The sequence below is a fragment of the Balaenoptera acutorostrata genome, chromosome 2 (genome assembly GCF_949987535.1).
Source record: "Balaenoptera acutorostrata chromosome 2, mBalAcu1.1, whole genome shotgun sequence".
Classification (NCBI taxonomy): Eukaryota; Metazoa; Chordata; class Mammalia; order Artiodactyla; family Balaenopteridae; genus Balaenoptera; species Balaenoptera acutorostrata.
In genome coordinates this window covers 183,265,901-183,280,554 of record NC_080065.1, presented here as the reverse complement: position 1 = coordinate 183,280,554, position 14,654 = coordinate 183,265,901, and the positions used below count along the sequence as shown (strand labels likewise).

Here is a 14,654-nt window from a genome sequence, read left to right as displayed (position 1 = left end):
TCCAGGAGGGGACGCTGGGAACACGGGCCTCCAGCAGCTACTCCGGGGGGCCCAGCAGAGAGGTGCTGTCCTGAAGGCAGCACTGGGGGAGGGAGAGGGACAGGGCAAGGCAGCGGGTGGGACCCCCGCCGATGGCTCTCAGAGTCAGCGCTGTGCGTTGACAGGGAGCTGGAGAGCAGGGGATGGTTCCACAGGCTGCCCGCGGGAGGCTCCAGGCGGCCACAGCTCTTCACCCCCTTCCCCGCCTCCAGTGGGCCTGCCTCAGGGAGGGAGTGGAGACTCAGCTTTACAGAGGTTTCCTTTACTGTATCCAGGCACCGTGCCCTGCCACACACTGCCCCCAATACAACCCCCAGACCCACACCTCCTCGAGGGCTGCGTCATCTCCTCAGCTCTGGCCCTGGTGCCCAGCCCCAGGCTGGGGGCCCTGCGAGGGGCTGGGGGATCTGAAGAGCTGGGCTCAGAGGCCACCTCCACCACAGACCCTGGAGGAGCAGCCATCCGTCTCCAGAACAGGAGGAGCCGGGCTGTCAAGCAGAGGCCCCTCCAATTCTGAGCCCTGGGGCGAGCCCGGGGCACTCAGACACCCCCGTCCCCACACCAAGGCTCCATGCACTCAGACCACATGGAGGGCCTGCAGCCGCTGACCCAGGCCCTGCACATAGAGGCTGCCACCCCTACACCCTGCCACGTGTGAGGCATCTGTGTCCACCACGGCCAGAGCTGTCTTGGCGGTTTCCAACCCCTTGCAGAGTTCCTGAGGTGATGCTGCCCCGGAAGCCCCCCCGAGTCGAGTTGCAGGAGGGAGGGGCTGAGCCGGGGCCCGGGGACGACGACTTGGGTTGCGCAGAGAAGGCTCAGGTCAGCCACGTCCTCCCGGCGCAGAGCCGGGCCAAAGCCCTCCCCTCAGCCGTGGACATCCAGGGCCACACCAGGGTGACAGGGGGCTGCCCCGGGGTGCAGGACACCGCGCCCCGAGCGGCCCTAGCGGAGGCTGCACTCCCCGCCCTGCAGCTTCTCCTGCTCCATGGCACGCACCAGATCCTGCACGAACAGCATCTCGGAGGCCACCTGCTTGGCCAGCGCCTCGTAGCGGTTCTCGAGGCGGCTGAAGCGGCGCCTGAGCCCGCTGGCCCCCAGCAGGGCACCCTTGGCCTCCTCCTGGGCCTGCCGCTGGAGCGCCTCGGTCTTGTGCAGCTCCTGGCGCAGCCGCCGCAGGTCCTGGCCGATGCTCTCGTTCTCCTCGCGGTACCAGGCCTCTTTCTCCTCGTAGATTGCCGTCAGCGCCTCGATGTCCTCGTGGAACAGGCGCCGGCTGTGCTCGAGCCCACGCAGGCCCTCCTCGGCCGCCGCCACCTCCTCCAGCACCTTGGAGAAGCGCTCAAAGTTGACGTAGGTGTTGTTGGGGGGCATGCTCGAGTGCGACTTGATGGTGTACTCCTTGAGGCGGGCCGTCTTCAGGCGCCGCCGCTCCGGCTTGCGGCCACTGTCCTCTCGCCGCACGTTCCGCCGCCGGATCGCCTGCAGCAGGAGGGGAGGGCGCCTTGGACCAGGGGCCGGCAGGGGGAGCATCCCCCCGGCCCACGCCCGGCCCTCCGCTCGCTTTTCATTGGCACGCAGCCCCGCCCATTCACGTACACGTGCTCCTGGCACTTCCACGCTCTGATGGCCAAGCCGAAAATGGATGGCAGACTACGTAATCATGCCACAGACCACAGACCCAAAGGCATTTACTCTCTGGCTCTTTACAGAGGTTGCCAACCCTAACCCGGGCCTGGAGGTGACCCCTTTCTGGGAAGTTCTGGGGAGGGAGCCCTGCTACGTGCAGAGGGGCCGTGGACTCCAGCCGGCGTCTCCGTGAGATGGCTCTGACACCACGTCCATGCACACCCCGCGCCCCACACCGTCTGGGCCCGCTCCCCTGGGGACCCCCCCCCCATGCCAGAGGCTGCTCACACCTGCCATGCCTACGTGGGGGCAGCCCCACTGCCTCACCTTGATCCAGGAATGCTCCAGGCTCTGGGCGATGGTCATTCTCCTCCTGGAAGAGCCCCCAACCCTAGTTAGTTGCACGTGGGCCACTTTACCATCCTCCCTGACGCAGAGAGCAGGAAGGGGTGAGCCATGCTCTCCCTGCTGCAACTCTGGCTCTCAGCCCCACCTGTGGCTGACTCAGGCACCCGCCCCTGGGGACCCCCCCCCCAAGTCCCTAAAGTCACCCTCCAGCCCAGCAGCAAGTCCCTGAAATGACCGTGAAAGTACAGGCACCATGAAGAGCTTCCACTCTGCTTGGCCAACCACAAGGAGCCCGTCAAGGGGCCTGGGGGTGCGGACTCCAGGGTCTCCATGTTTTCTGAGGGGTTTCGTTCACAGTGTTGACACTTAACACTGGGGTCTCACAACTCAGGCGCCTAGAGGAGGAGGCTGGGGAGGACTGTGGCCCATGGGAGCACCTCTGTGTGAATAAAGGCTCCGTGCTGCCAGCACAGTTAGATTTTTTTCTAAGAAAAAACAAATAGTAATCTGGAATCTTATAGGAAACCTCTTATCTTAAACGTTGGCCACAAATTAAAAGCTTAAGAGACAGCTTCTTAAGAGGGCCGACCTAACTCCTCTGTGCTATCTCCAGCCCAAAGCAGAAGCCACGCCCGATTCCCAGTAACAGAAAGGTGGCGGCTCGGACGGACACGGACGTGTTACTTGTCCTCGGCCACAGCGCCCACCCTGGGGGCCTCGCCAGGCCCTCCCTGCTCGGCCCAGCGCTCCTACTTGGGGTCTTTGACGAGCAGCCGGCGGATGAAGTCCTTGGCCAGCTCGCTGGTGTTGCTGAAGTACTCCTCGTCAAAGTCGTAGTTCACGGCCGAGATGTTGGTCAGGGTCTCCTGCTTGGTCTCTCCCAGGAATGGGGACGCACCACTCAAACTGGAAGATGGACACCAGGCTCAGTGGGGCCGGACAGCCCAGCGGTCACCCCACAACCAGGCCGCTGTCCACGCCACCACCCGACTCCGCCATGCCCATGCAGGGGGCAGACGTGGAGGAAGGGCGATGCCGGGCCCATGGCCACCAACCACAACTGCGCCCAGCCTCCAACCAGAAGCAGTGAAAACCCACTGCCCAGCCAGTGAGGGGTGCTGAAATGGGTGGGCAAAATCTCTGCAGAATCTCAAAGTAGCTACGCAGACGCACAACCTTGAGGCACTTCCCTGAAGCGTGTAGTAGAGGGAAAACGGCTAACTTTGGGGGGAGGTCGGGGGGAGTCCTGGCCAACACCGTAGACGTCGTGTGTCTTCCAGACATGCTGCACTGAGGCCACAGCACCACACTGTGGGGTTCTGGGTACGTGATGCTGTGACTTAGGGTGACAAATGTATATGTGGTCTTCACTCCAATCCTCAGGCACACACATCCGAAAACCCTCGTCATTTCCTAAAACCCAAGGTGGGAGCATCTTCTGTTATAATATTTGGTCTTTGTTCCCTTTCCTAAAACAGCTCAAGGTTCGAGATGAAAGGAGTGTTTTTGTTGTTCACAAGAAGCCCCCTCCAACCACACCTGAGTTGATGCCACTGAGGTGACTTTGGAAAGGCCCTAAGGAGGGGGCCGGTGGCTGGGGAACCAGCAAGTGGGGTTACAGGGATGGAACTTTCATCCTCACCCCTGACCTCCAGGAAGGGGAGGGGCTGGAGGCTGAGTTACTCTCCAACGGGCCCGTGTCTGAATCCACCACGCCTAGGAGCTGCCAGCCAGAGGACGAGGGGGACACGCCATCCCAGCCCAGGGCCTTGCACGGTTGTTTCACACGATCAGGCCCTGCCTTCTGAACTCTCCTGAACACACCTCTCTCTCCTGCACAAATTCATTCATTCACTCATGCATTCGTCCACCCATCCAGAGTTCCTGAGCGCCGCGACGCATCAGAGCACTGAGGGTGCTGCCTTCCACTCGCTGTCCCCGCACAGAAGCCTCCCCACCCTCCTCTTGACCCAGCAGGGCCCCGGGAGGGGGCAGGAAGCGCCGAGCAGGTACTCACAGGATGTAGGTGATGACGCCAATGCTCCTGGAAGAGAACATACAGAAGAGACAGGGGTCAGCTCAGCCGGGGGCACAGCACCCCAACCCCAGAGCCCGGTCGGCAGCAGGCCCGTCAGCCCCAGGGACCCTCTCCCTCCAGGGGCTGCACAGCCCCCACCAAGGCCCTCGCTCTGCTCAGAGGGTCTCAGGACTGGACGCTGAAGTGCCTCTGGCCACACCTGCCTGTCCAGGCTCAAACTGGCCGGGGTCGGGGCGGCGTGGACAGAGTCCAAAGGCACCACAGACATGCAGAGGTGGGGCCCTCGACGGGGCTGCTGTGGCCAAGGGCAGGGCTGGCAAACTCCTTCTCTAAAGGGCGAGACGCTGAGCGGGGCTTTGGGGGCCACAGATGGTCTCTGCCACACGTGCGTGTGTTTTTAACAACCCTCCAGAAACGTGAGAACCATTCCGAGCTCATGGGCCTGGGTCATTGGCCAACCCTGTTCTAAGGCAGCAGTCTGTCCTGCCCCTGCCCCACAGCTCCAAGACCAGGAGAAGAGGCTACACTCCAGCCTGTGGCTGTGACCGGCAGCTCCTAGGGACAGATGGGGGATGCCCTGAGGAGAAGCGACGAGGGCAGCCCCGGGCCCGCCCCCCCCCACTCACCACATGTCCGCCTCCAGACCCAGGGGCTCGTAGTTGACGATCTCGGGAGCTGCAGAGATAGGCAGACAGGGTCAGGTGCCGGGTGTGGCTAAGGGGGCACCAGCGGACAGAGCCCACTCAGACAAGGCCGGCTCTCGGCAGGGAAGGCCGGGACGGTGACAGCACCAACGCCGGGCCTTGAGTCCCCGTGTCCAGCGCCGGGGCCAGGAAGGGAAACCTGAGGCCAGTGGGCCTGCCTCACCCCATGCCAGCTGGAAGTCCTCCAGTACCCCCCAAGGCCCACTCCGGGCCTTACCCACGAACTCCGGGGTGCCAAAGATGTTCTTGAACTCGTTCCCTGCTTCGATTTTGTGGGCGATGCCGAAGTCGATGAGCTTGATCCGCGGGTTGGGCACATTTTTGTCCAGGAGCATGATGTTCTCTGGCTGGGGGCGGGGAGGGAAGGCAGGGCGCTGGGCGGGAGGCAGTGCTGCTGCCGGCCCGGCACCTCAGGGAACAGCGCCAGTTTGTCCCTGAGCACCTCCCAATCCCAGAGTGCGGGGTTTGTGCGGGCTGACCCCCGCACAGGTCCAGGCCTGAGCCAGTCTGTCTCCCCAACGCCCCGGGCAAGGACATCCTGTGCCGAGGGGAGGTGGACCCTCTCGGCCCCCATCCTCACCCTCCCTGGTCAGGCTGGTCCCCAGCTTTGTCCTGAGGGCCCAGCGGGGCTACCTTGAGGTCGAAGTGGGCGATGCGTTTGGAGTGCAGGTAATGGACGCCGTCCAGGATCTGCTTGAGGAACTGGGTGGCCTCGTCCTCTGTCAGCGACTCCTTCTCCGCCAGGAAGTCGAAGAGCTCCCCGCCCGAGACCAGTTCCAGGATGAGCACCACGTCAGTCTTGTTCTCAAAGATGTCGTGCAGCGTGATGATGTTGGGGTGCCGGATCTCCCGCAGGATGTTCACCTCCCGCTCGATCTCCTCCCGGCTGACCCCCCGGCGGCTGGACGACAAGCGGCGCTTCTTGATGAACTTGGCCGCGTACTCCTTCCCAGTGCCCTTCTGCCGGCATTTCCGCACAATCGCAAACTGGCCGCTGCAGGGACAGAGCGGGAGGGGAGAGTGGGGAGTGGGCGCCGAGAGGGTCACAGGACTCTTGGGACCGGGCCGCGCTCGGATGATGCAACCTCCTGGGACAGCTCGTCCCAGCTCCTGGCACCATGCTGAGGTGCACCCCACCACCTGGAGAATGCACCCCACCTGGCAGGGGTGCTCCCACGTGAGTGCAAACTGGTGAATACAGTGGCTACCTGGTGTTTCTGCAGCAGTGAAAGACAGAAACGGCTCCACGTTTATCAAAAGGGAGCTGGACTCCCATCATGGTAAGTCAGGCAGAATTTTCACAGTCTTGGAAAAGAATGACTCTCCTTGTGCTGACCAGAAAGACACCCGTGGGCTTCCCGGGTGGCGCAGTGGTTAAGAATCTGCCTGCCAATGCAGGGGACATGGGTTCAAGCCCTGGTCCGGGAAGATCCCACATGCCACACAGCAACTAAGCCCGTGCGCCACAACTACTAAGCCTGCGCTCTAGAGCCCGCGCGCCACGACTACTGAGCCCATGCGCCACAACTACTGAAGCCCGCATGCCTAGAGCCCGTGCTCCGCAACAAGAAGAGCCACGGCAATGAGAAGCCCGCGCACTGCAACGAAGAGTAGCCCCCGCTCCCTGCAACTAGAGAAAGCCCATGCGCAGCAACGAAGACCCAACGCAGCCAAAGATAAATAGTTAAAATAATAAAATAATTTTAAAAAAACAAAGAAAAGACAGATACCCGTGAAGACCGGCTCAGTGAAGACAGCTGCAGGATAACACAAGGAACAAGATTTTTCTGGGTAAAAAAGGTACATGCGGGCTTCCCTGGTGGCGCAGTGGTTGAGAATCTGCCTGCCAATGCAGGGGACACAGGTTCGAGCCCTGGTCTGGGAAGATCCCACATGCCGCGGAGCAACTGGGCCCGTGAGCCACAACTACTGAGCCTGCGCGTCTGGAGCCTGTGCTCTGCAACAAGAGAGGCCGCAATAGTGAGGCCCGCGCACTGCGATGAAGAGTGGCCCCCGCTCGCCACAACTAGAAAAAGCCCTCGCACAGAAACGAAGACCCAACACAGCCAAAAATAAATAAATAAATATATTAAAAAAAAAAAAAAAAAGGTACATGCCGTACCCACCTATGCAGGTATGTTTATGTGTGTAGATGCAGGAAAAGAGGTCTGAAGGACACACACCAAGCTGTGGGCAAGAGACATCTCTGAGGAGTGCGACTGAGGGCAGTGAAAAGGGGTTTTTACTTTTTATTTGATATGACTCTATACGATTCAACTTCTCACAGCGTATTTCATCATTGTTTAAAATCTAAGATAAAAAACCACTGAGTTCAAAAGAGCTTCTTATTCAGGGACTTCCCTGGAGTGGAAGTGTTTAAGACTCCATGCTCCCAGTGCAGGGGGCACGGGTTCAATCCCTAGTCGGGGAACTAAGATCCCACATGCCGTGTGGCTCGGCCAAAAAATAAATAAATAAAAGGATGTCTATCACCTTAAAAAAAAAAAAAAAAGAGCTTGTTATTCAATAGGCAGAGTGAAAGAAGTACATACATTTTCACAACAAGAGAGAAGAGTGAGGATGTGGAGAAACCAGAACCCAGGTGCATGGCTGGTAGGAATGTGAGACGGGGCAGCCGTGGTGGAAAATAGTCTGGTGGTTCCTCAAAAGGTGAAACATGGAGTTACCATCGGACCCAGGAACATCACTCCACAAAAATTTGCACACAAATGTGCACAGCACCATTATTCACAGTAGCCGTAAGATGGAAATAACCCAAATGTCCCTCAACAGATGATGGATACACCAAATGTGGTCCCTCCACACACGGGCACATCACTCAGCCGTGAAAAGGGGAGAAGCACTGACGCTCGCTGCAACGTGGATGGACCTTGAGAACACGATGCTCAGAGAGAGAAGCCAGACACAGAAGGACACTCAGTGTGTGATTCCATTGACGGGAAACATCCAGAACAGGCAGATCCACAGACACAGAGAGTGGATTCCTGGTTGTTGGGCTGGGGGAGGGGATGGGGGTGTGCCTGCTCATGGGGATGAGGTTTCCTTTTGGAGTGATGGAAACGTTCTGAAAGTATTTAATGGTGATGGTTGTAAAACCCTGTGAATATATGAAAGATCATTAAATTGTACACTTTAAATGAGTAAACTGTATGGTGTGTGACTTGTATCTCAAGACCCCTGGTATCTGAAGAGAAAGAGAGAGAAACTCTCTTTACTGCACTCCAGGGAGCTGTCCAATGTCCGTATTCTTTTGCTATCTAGGAACTTACGTTAACTTGCTTTCACTCAGGAGTTGAGTGAAAAAGGCCAGAGGGTAAATATTTTAAGCTTTATGGGCCATGTGGTCTCTGTCACAATTCTTGTGTGTTTTTATAACCCTTTAAACAAGGAAAAAACCATCCTACGTTCGTAGGCGGGCCATACTGAACTAGGTGAGGGCCGGATGTGGCCCAAAGGCCATGGGTCGTGCACCCCAGCCTCCAGAGGATATATGAACACACATGTGAGCAGAGAAACTAATTCTAAGACAGAAGGCACACATTCCAGACAAGAAACTTCAACCAGGCACCACTGGGGGTCAAGGGAAAGGAGACTAGGTGACTATGTGACATCTCGTGGAAATGGGGGACGAGCACGCAGAGGAAGGAATTGTGCAGACGGGCCTTGGGGACAGGAGGGGTCTCAAGTTGGTGACAGCACAGGGAGGACAGGCCAGACAGAACGAGAAACGAGTGAGGGGCGCCTCTGCCAAGCCAGCAGGGCCCTCAGAAAAGCCGAGGGACCCAACTGGGTGTGTCCCAGTAAGTGGACCTCACTGGGACGCCCAGGACCACCTGCAGCCAGCAAACACCTGAAGCGCTGCCCTCGTGAGCACTGAGACACAAAGGCGCCCACGGCAGGCCACTGCAGACACGCTCCGAGCACACTCAGGCAGGTGAGGATCAAGGTGGGGAGTGCAAATTATTACCAACCAAGGTAGGCTAAATAAGGGTCCACATCCGAACCCCCAGAACCTGTGGACACACGTCATCTCATGGGGCAGAGGGCCTTTGCAGACAGAATTAAGTTAAGGCCCCTGAGATGGGGATGACCCTGGATTCCCTGGGGGGCCCAGTGTCATCACAGGGTCCTTGTAAGACGGAGGCGGGAGGGTCAGAGGCAGAGCGAGATGGGAGATGCTGCGCGGCTGGCTGTGAGGATGCAGAAGGGGCCGCGAGCCAGGGATGCGGTGCCTCTAGAAGCTGGAAAAGGCGGGAACCGATGCTCCCCTGGAGTCTCCAGAAGGACCAACCCTGCAGATCCATTTTAGACTCCTGACTCCCAGACCTTTATGATAATAAATGGGTGTTCTTCTAAGCCACTAAATTCTGGTAATTTGTTACAGCAGCAACAGGACACTCATACACTAGTCTAAAAGCCAAGGGCACAGGTCAGACGAGAAATGTCAAGTGTCCCTGATCAGGCCTCGCCCCCCGCACGGAAATCCACGCTGTGCTCCTGCCCCTACCTCCACATCTTAGCTAACATTCCCCACACCTGAAAGGCCTTTCCCCCTCCCCTCTGCCGACATCAACCAAGCAAGTTCTTCCAGGTCCACCTTCCATCCCATGATGACGCCTAACGGTAATAACTTCAAGGGCCGAGTGTTCGCTGCGTGCCAGGAACACTGCTAAGCACTGGACGTGTGGCCTAATTCTCAAATACAAGGATTTTTTTCCCCTCTAGCTTTATTCAAAGCTGAACTAACAAAAAAACTAACAAAGAGGACTTCCCTGGTGGCGCAGTGGTTAAGAATCCGCCTGCCAATGCAGGGGACACGGGTTCGAGCCCTGGTCCGGGAAGATCCCATATGCCACGAAGCAACTAAGCCCGTGCGCCACAACTACTGAGCCTGCGCTCTAGAGCCTGCGAGCCACAACTATTGAGCCCGCATGCCACAACTACTGAAGCCCTCGCACCTAGAGCCCATGCTCTGCAACAAGAGAAGCCACTGCAATGAGAAGCCCACACACTGCGACGAAGAGTAGCCCCCTGCTCGCTGCAAGTAGAGAAAGCCTGTGCACAGCAATGAAGACCAAACACAGCCAAAAATAAATAAATAAATAAATTAAAAAAAAAAAAAAAACTAACAAAGAAAGAGTTCATGGGAAGAGGGACAAAGACACTGTTAGGTGCTTAATTGTGTCCCCCAAAATCCTAACCCCCAGAAACCTCAAAATGTGAGGTAATTAAGTACAAATGAGATCACTGGTGTGGGTCCTAATCCAGTATGACTGGTGTCCTTATAAGGAGATTATAATAAGGACGGGAGATTAGGACACAGATATGCACAGAGGGAGAAAATGTGAGGACATGGGGAGAAGGCAGCCATCTACACACCAAGGAGAGAGGCCTCAGAGGGAACCAAGCCTGCTGACACCTCGACCTTGGACATCCAGCCTTCAGCACCGTGAGAGAATCAACCTCCGCTGTTCATGCCCTCCAGTCTGAGGCACTTTGCTACAGCAGCCCGAGCTGACGAATACAGACACACACAGCTCTCCATGACATGGAAGCCAGGCTGGAGGTCTACAATGACCAACCGCAGATTCATTTATTTCCCAAGACTGTCCAGGTGACTTGAATTAGGAGGAAAGAACCCTCCATACACATCTGCACAGGCGCACAAAGAAACTCACTCCCAGTTCATTTAGCCCGTGACTCTTGAAGGAAACACGACCATGCTTTACTCGAGACAGGCAGAAGAAGCTGGATGCCCACCTCTGGTTCCAGCACTGGTTCCAGCATGCCTGGGCTTTGCAGCCGGCAGGGCGTGGCCTCAAGGTCTGAATCCTGCCTGGCCACTTTTAGTCTGTATAGCCTTGGGCAAGCCGCTTCCCTGCTCTCAGCCTCAGTTTCTTTATCTATAAAATGAGGATAATAACAGTATCTGCCTGGTAGGGCCTTTCACAGATGAATGGAAATGTAACAAAAAAACAGCCCAGGACTCAGATGTCCAAACAACATCTGCAATTTATACAAATTGCAGCAGAGTATGCACAGTGTTCTGTGGCATTAATCCTTCACCTCATGTGTCTCCAAGAAAGTTCTGGATCATTACATAGGGCAGCGCTGTCCAAGATGGCAGCTACTGGCCACATGGAAGCTGTCCAGCCCATTCGAATTAACATGTGCTGTGAGTGTACAAGACACACCAGATTTCAAAGGTGCACATCAATAAAAGGCAGTAAACTATTTCATTAGTAATTTCTATAATGATCACAAGCAAAATGATAACCGTTTGACATACTGGGTTAAGTAAAATACATTACTAAAATCATTAAAATTGGGACTTCCCTGGCGGTCAAGTGGCTAAGACTCCACGCTCCCAATGCAGGCGGCCTGGGTTCGATCTCCAGTCAGGGAACTAGATCCCTCATGCATGCCACAACTAAAAAGTCCACAAGCCACAACTAAAGACCCCGCATGCCGCAACTAAAGACCATGCATGCGGCAACAAAGATCCTGCGTGCCACAACCAAGACCTGGTGCAGCCAAATAAATAAATTTTTAAAAATCAATTAATTAAAAAAAAGGTTAATTATAAAAAAAATTATTAAAATTGACACAGCTACTAGAAAATTTCAATAAACTCTCCACAAGGCTTGCATTATACAAGTTGCCAGGCTCTTTTTTTTTATTTAACATTTTCATTGGAGTATAATTGCTTTACAATGGTGTGTTAGTTTCTACTGTATAACAAAGTGAATCAGCTATACATATACATATATCCCCATATCCCCTCCCTCTTGCGTCTCTCTCCCACCCTCCCTATCCCACCCCTCTAGGTGGTCACAAAGCACCGAGCTGACCTCCCTGTGCTATGCGGCTGCTTCCCACTAGCTATCTATTTTACATTCAGTAGTATACGTAAGTCCATGCTACTCTCTCACTTCGTCCCAGCTTACCCTTCCCCCTCCCCGTGTCCTCAAGTCCATTCTCTATGTCTGCGACTTTATTCCTGTCCTGCCCCTAGGCTCTTCAGAACCTTTTTTTTTTTTTTTTAGATTCCATATATCTGTGTTAGCAGACAGCATTTGTTTTTCTCTTTCTGACTTACTTCACTCTGTATGACAGACTCTAGGTCCATCCACCTCACTACAGATAACTCAATTTTGTTTCTTTTCAGGCTCTTTTTATGGCTGCGTAATAGTCCATCGACGAGGCTATGGTGCTGTGACGGGCACTGAAGAGGCTTCCCATCTTTTGCTCACAGAAAGTCCTTACAGCAACTCTCCCTGTCCCTAGATCCTTAGGTCCATGTATGTACTACTCCCACGGAATTAACTCCTAGCAGCAGAATCAGTGGGTTAAAGGGAACATACATTGTATTTTTGCTGAGTTTTGCCAAACTACTCTCAGCAGCAGGTCCTAATACATTTTCAACAACAGAGTCTGAGACTTCTTTGGGGGTGGGGAGACGGCCTGCATTCTCTACCACTCTACCGGAGGAAATTCCTAAAGGAGGGACTTCAGAATCCCAAATGAGCCCCATACACTCTCTCAGCAAAGGCCTGATGAACAGCTCAGTTTATGGCTCAGTTATTTACATTCCATTCTGGTGACATCATGGGGCCGGCCAGCAACAAACTCACCAAATAAGGTCTGAGGCTCTGTGAGGGGGGGGGGAGGATGGTGCCTGGCAGGTCTGAGGGGAGGGGGGCGCTCCCAGGGGACGCTCCAAGGCCCAGCCCAGCAGGAAATCAGCTGCTGGCTGGATGGGGAAACCTCCGCTCTTTCCCACAAGGGTGTGTGCCCAGACAGGAGGCCTTCCCTGGAAACGTACGAGACCCGGGGAGACTCAACTGCCCTCCCACAAGAGAGGATTAAAGAGAGGGACAGACCCTCACCAACAAAACCTGCCAACATCTACTGCTCTCACGCCAATGCCAGGCACCGTATTAGGTGCCATTTGTGCTCAGTTATGTTTCTCCCCAAAGGAAATGCACAGAGGATGTCAGAGCAAGAATTCCAGGCCCAGACTGGCTGACTCCAAAGCCCAAACTCGTTCCACAGCACATGATACCGACTCATCCCTTCTTGGAGAGTAGGATAAAGGACAGGAGAGGAGATACACCCAGAAAACCCCACAGCGGGTCTCTCCCCTCCTTGGAGCCCCATCAGAGGGGAGAGCTCACCTGCCCAGCTCCTCCCCCATCTCATAGTGGTCTTCCACATCTTCCTGCCTGAATGTGGACATAGCGGCCGGTCTGCCTTCCAGCGCCTTCCACTCCAGTGCAAACGCAGTCACAGTGGCCCGGGGGACAGGACCTCAGGGAGTCCTCTAGCTGTGACCCTGGAGGAGGACACAGGGAAATAAGAAAGGAGTGAGATGCCAGCCATTACTTCTAGGTCAATGGAGTGACCTGCTCCCCCAAAATAGGTTTCACATTACACCATGCTGAAATTCCACGGTCCTTGTAGAAAGCACTTGCACTTGGTGGGCGGGGCACTTCCATATGTCGGCTCATTTAGATACCACACCGCCCCCGAGGTCAGTGTTAGCCCCGCTGTGCCACCTCCACCCCCATAGCTCCCACCAGCCACAGACCTGTGCTTCCAGACATAGCACCCCTGTCTTCTTCCGCCTCTCCCTCCTAGGCTTCTCCCAACCTGCTCGTCCAGAGCCCCACACACTCCTGCAAGTTCCCCACACTCTTCACACCCCCAAACCCTGGGGCTCCCTGATTCCCTGCCAGACCTCCAACACGCTTCCATCTCCCTACCCATCAGCGGCCTCAACCCCTCTTTCCCTTACCCACTAACCCCTCCCCCTCGGCTGGTCTCTTAAGACCCTCTGCAGCGCTGTGCTCACCCCATCTCTTGCTCCCCCCAATCCTGAATTCCCCAGTAACTGGACAATGGCTTCCAAGCTCCTCCAAAGGCCCCGACCCGCTCTTGCTTCCCCTGACCTCCACCGTCCTAGCAAATATAACTTCTTCCTCCCCCCGTCCCCGAAGGCCCCCCCACCACGGTCTCCACACTCCCAACAGGCCTCCTCAAAGGGCCACAGCTGAGAGTCTCCTCCATCGTCCTTCTCCCCCGACCGTCTCCCAAGCTCCAAGGCAGACCCCGACAGCTTCCTTCAGAGACGCCTCCAAGGTCTCCCCAGCCCCTGACGTCCCTGCTCCAGCGTCCCAGAGACCGCCACGCCCCTCACAGGCCCCGGCCCAGCTTCTTCTCCCGCCCAGTCATCCCTCGGGTCCCCAAACGTGCCCCCCGCTAAGTCCCCCAAGGGCCCCCCAATCCGCCAGCCTCGGACCGAGCCCGCTCCGCACCCTCCTCGGCCCCGCGCCGCGAACCGGCCCCTCAGCCGCGCTGGCCGCCTCCGCGTCCTCAGGGCCCGCAGCCTTGGCGGCCTCGACGCGCTGACCCGTGCGACGTCACCGCGCCCCCAGGGCCCGCCCCCAAGAGGTGGAGCCCACCACCCATTGGCCAGTGCGCACGCCGCTCGTGAAGCCCGCCCACCGCCGCCTTCCAGGCTCAGGCCCTCGCGCGTCCCGCCCTCCTCACCAGAATGCTGCCTCGTCTTTGGCACAGGCTAGGCTTCCCGCAGGTGATTGGCTGCAAAGAACGCCGGTCAAGCTTACGGAAGTCGGCCTTCCGACTTCCGGCCCCTGGACCGCCCCGCCCATTCTCCTCTGACCGGGGTCCTGAAGCTGGGAGGCGGGATGCTGAAATTCTGCATCCCTATTCCTGCCTACCCTAGGCATGAGATAGCGCGAATCCAAGGCCCAGCTCCGGCATGACAGACCCTGAGGTGAACCCTTGGGCTGCTTTAGTCCCTGAGTGGCAGTTTCCTTCTCTGTAAAATGCTAACCATATTCCAAATACAT

The 14,654-nt window shown here is 56.5% G+C and overlaps 1 protein-coding gene across 4 annotated transcripts; it reads right to left on the bottom strand.

Moving 5' to 3' along the window:
• Positions 1-285: 285 nt before the first annotated feature.
• Positions 286-14,222, bottom strand: DAPK3 (death associated protein kinase 3). Of its 4 annotated transcripts, none has more exons than XM_007169180.2 (9): positions 14,097-14,222; positions 12,957-13,114; positions 5,392-5,752; positions 4,976-5,105; positions 4,681-4,729; positions 4,034-4,060; positions 2,770-2,922; positions 1,996-2,041; positions 286-1,521 (listed from the first exon to the last, which is right to left on the bottom strand). In XM_007169180.2, the coding sequence occupies exons 2-9, from the start codon at positions 13,016-13,018 to the stop codon at positions 985-987; spliced, it is 1,365 nt and encodes a 454-aa protein (XP_007169242.2). In that variant the 5' UTR covers positions 13,019-13,114; positions 14,097-14,222; the 3' UTR covers positions 286-984. The 4 variants fall into 4 exon arrangements, with proteins under 4 accessions (XP_007169242.2, XP_007169243.2, XP_057397170.1 ...); XM_007169181.2 differs by having other exon boundaries at positions 14,081-14,161; XM_057541187.1 differs by lacking the exon at positions 14,097-14,222 and adding an exon at positions 13,814-13,942.
• Positions 14,223-14,654: the final 432 nt, after the last annotated feature.

What these genes read in the sequence shown, in the direction of transcription:
- DAPK3 (XM_007169180.2), bottom strand. Translation starts at nt 13,018, where the DNA reads ATGTCCACATTCAGGCAGGAAGATGTGGAAGACCACTATGAGATGGGG. An exon ending in TCGCCCACTTCGACCTCAAG is followed by an intron (nt 5,106 to 5,391) that starts GTAGCCCCGCTG and finishes CCCCGCCCCCAG; the next exon opens with CCAGAGAACATCATGCTCCT. An exon ending in GGTCTGGAGGCGGACATGTG is followed by an intron (nt 4,061 to 4,680) that starts GTGAGTGGGGGG and finishes GTTCTCTTCCAG; the next exon opens with GAGCATTGGCGTCATCACCT.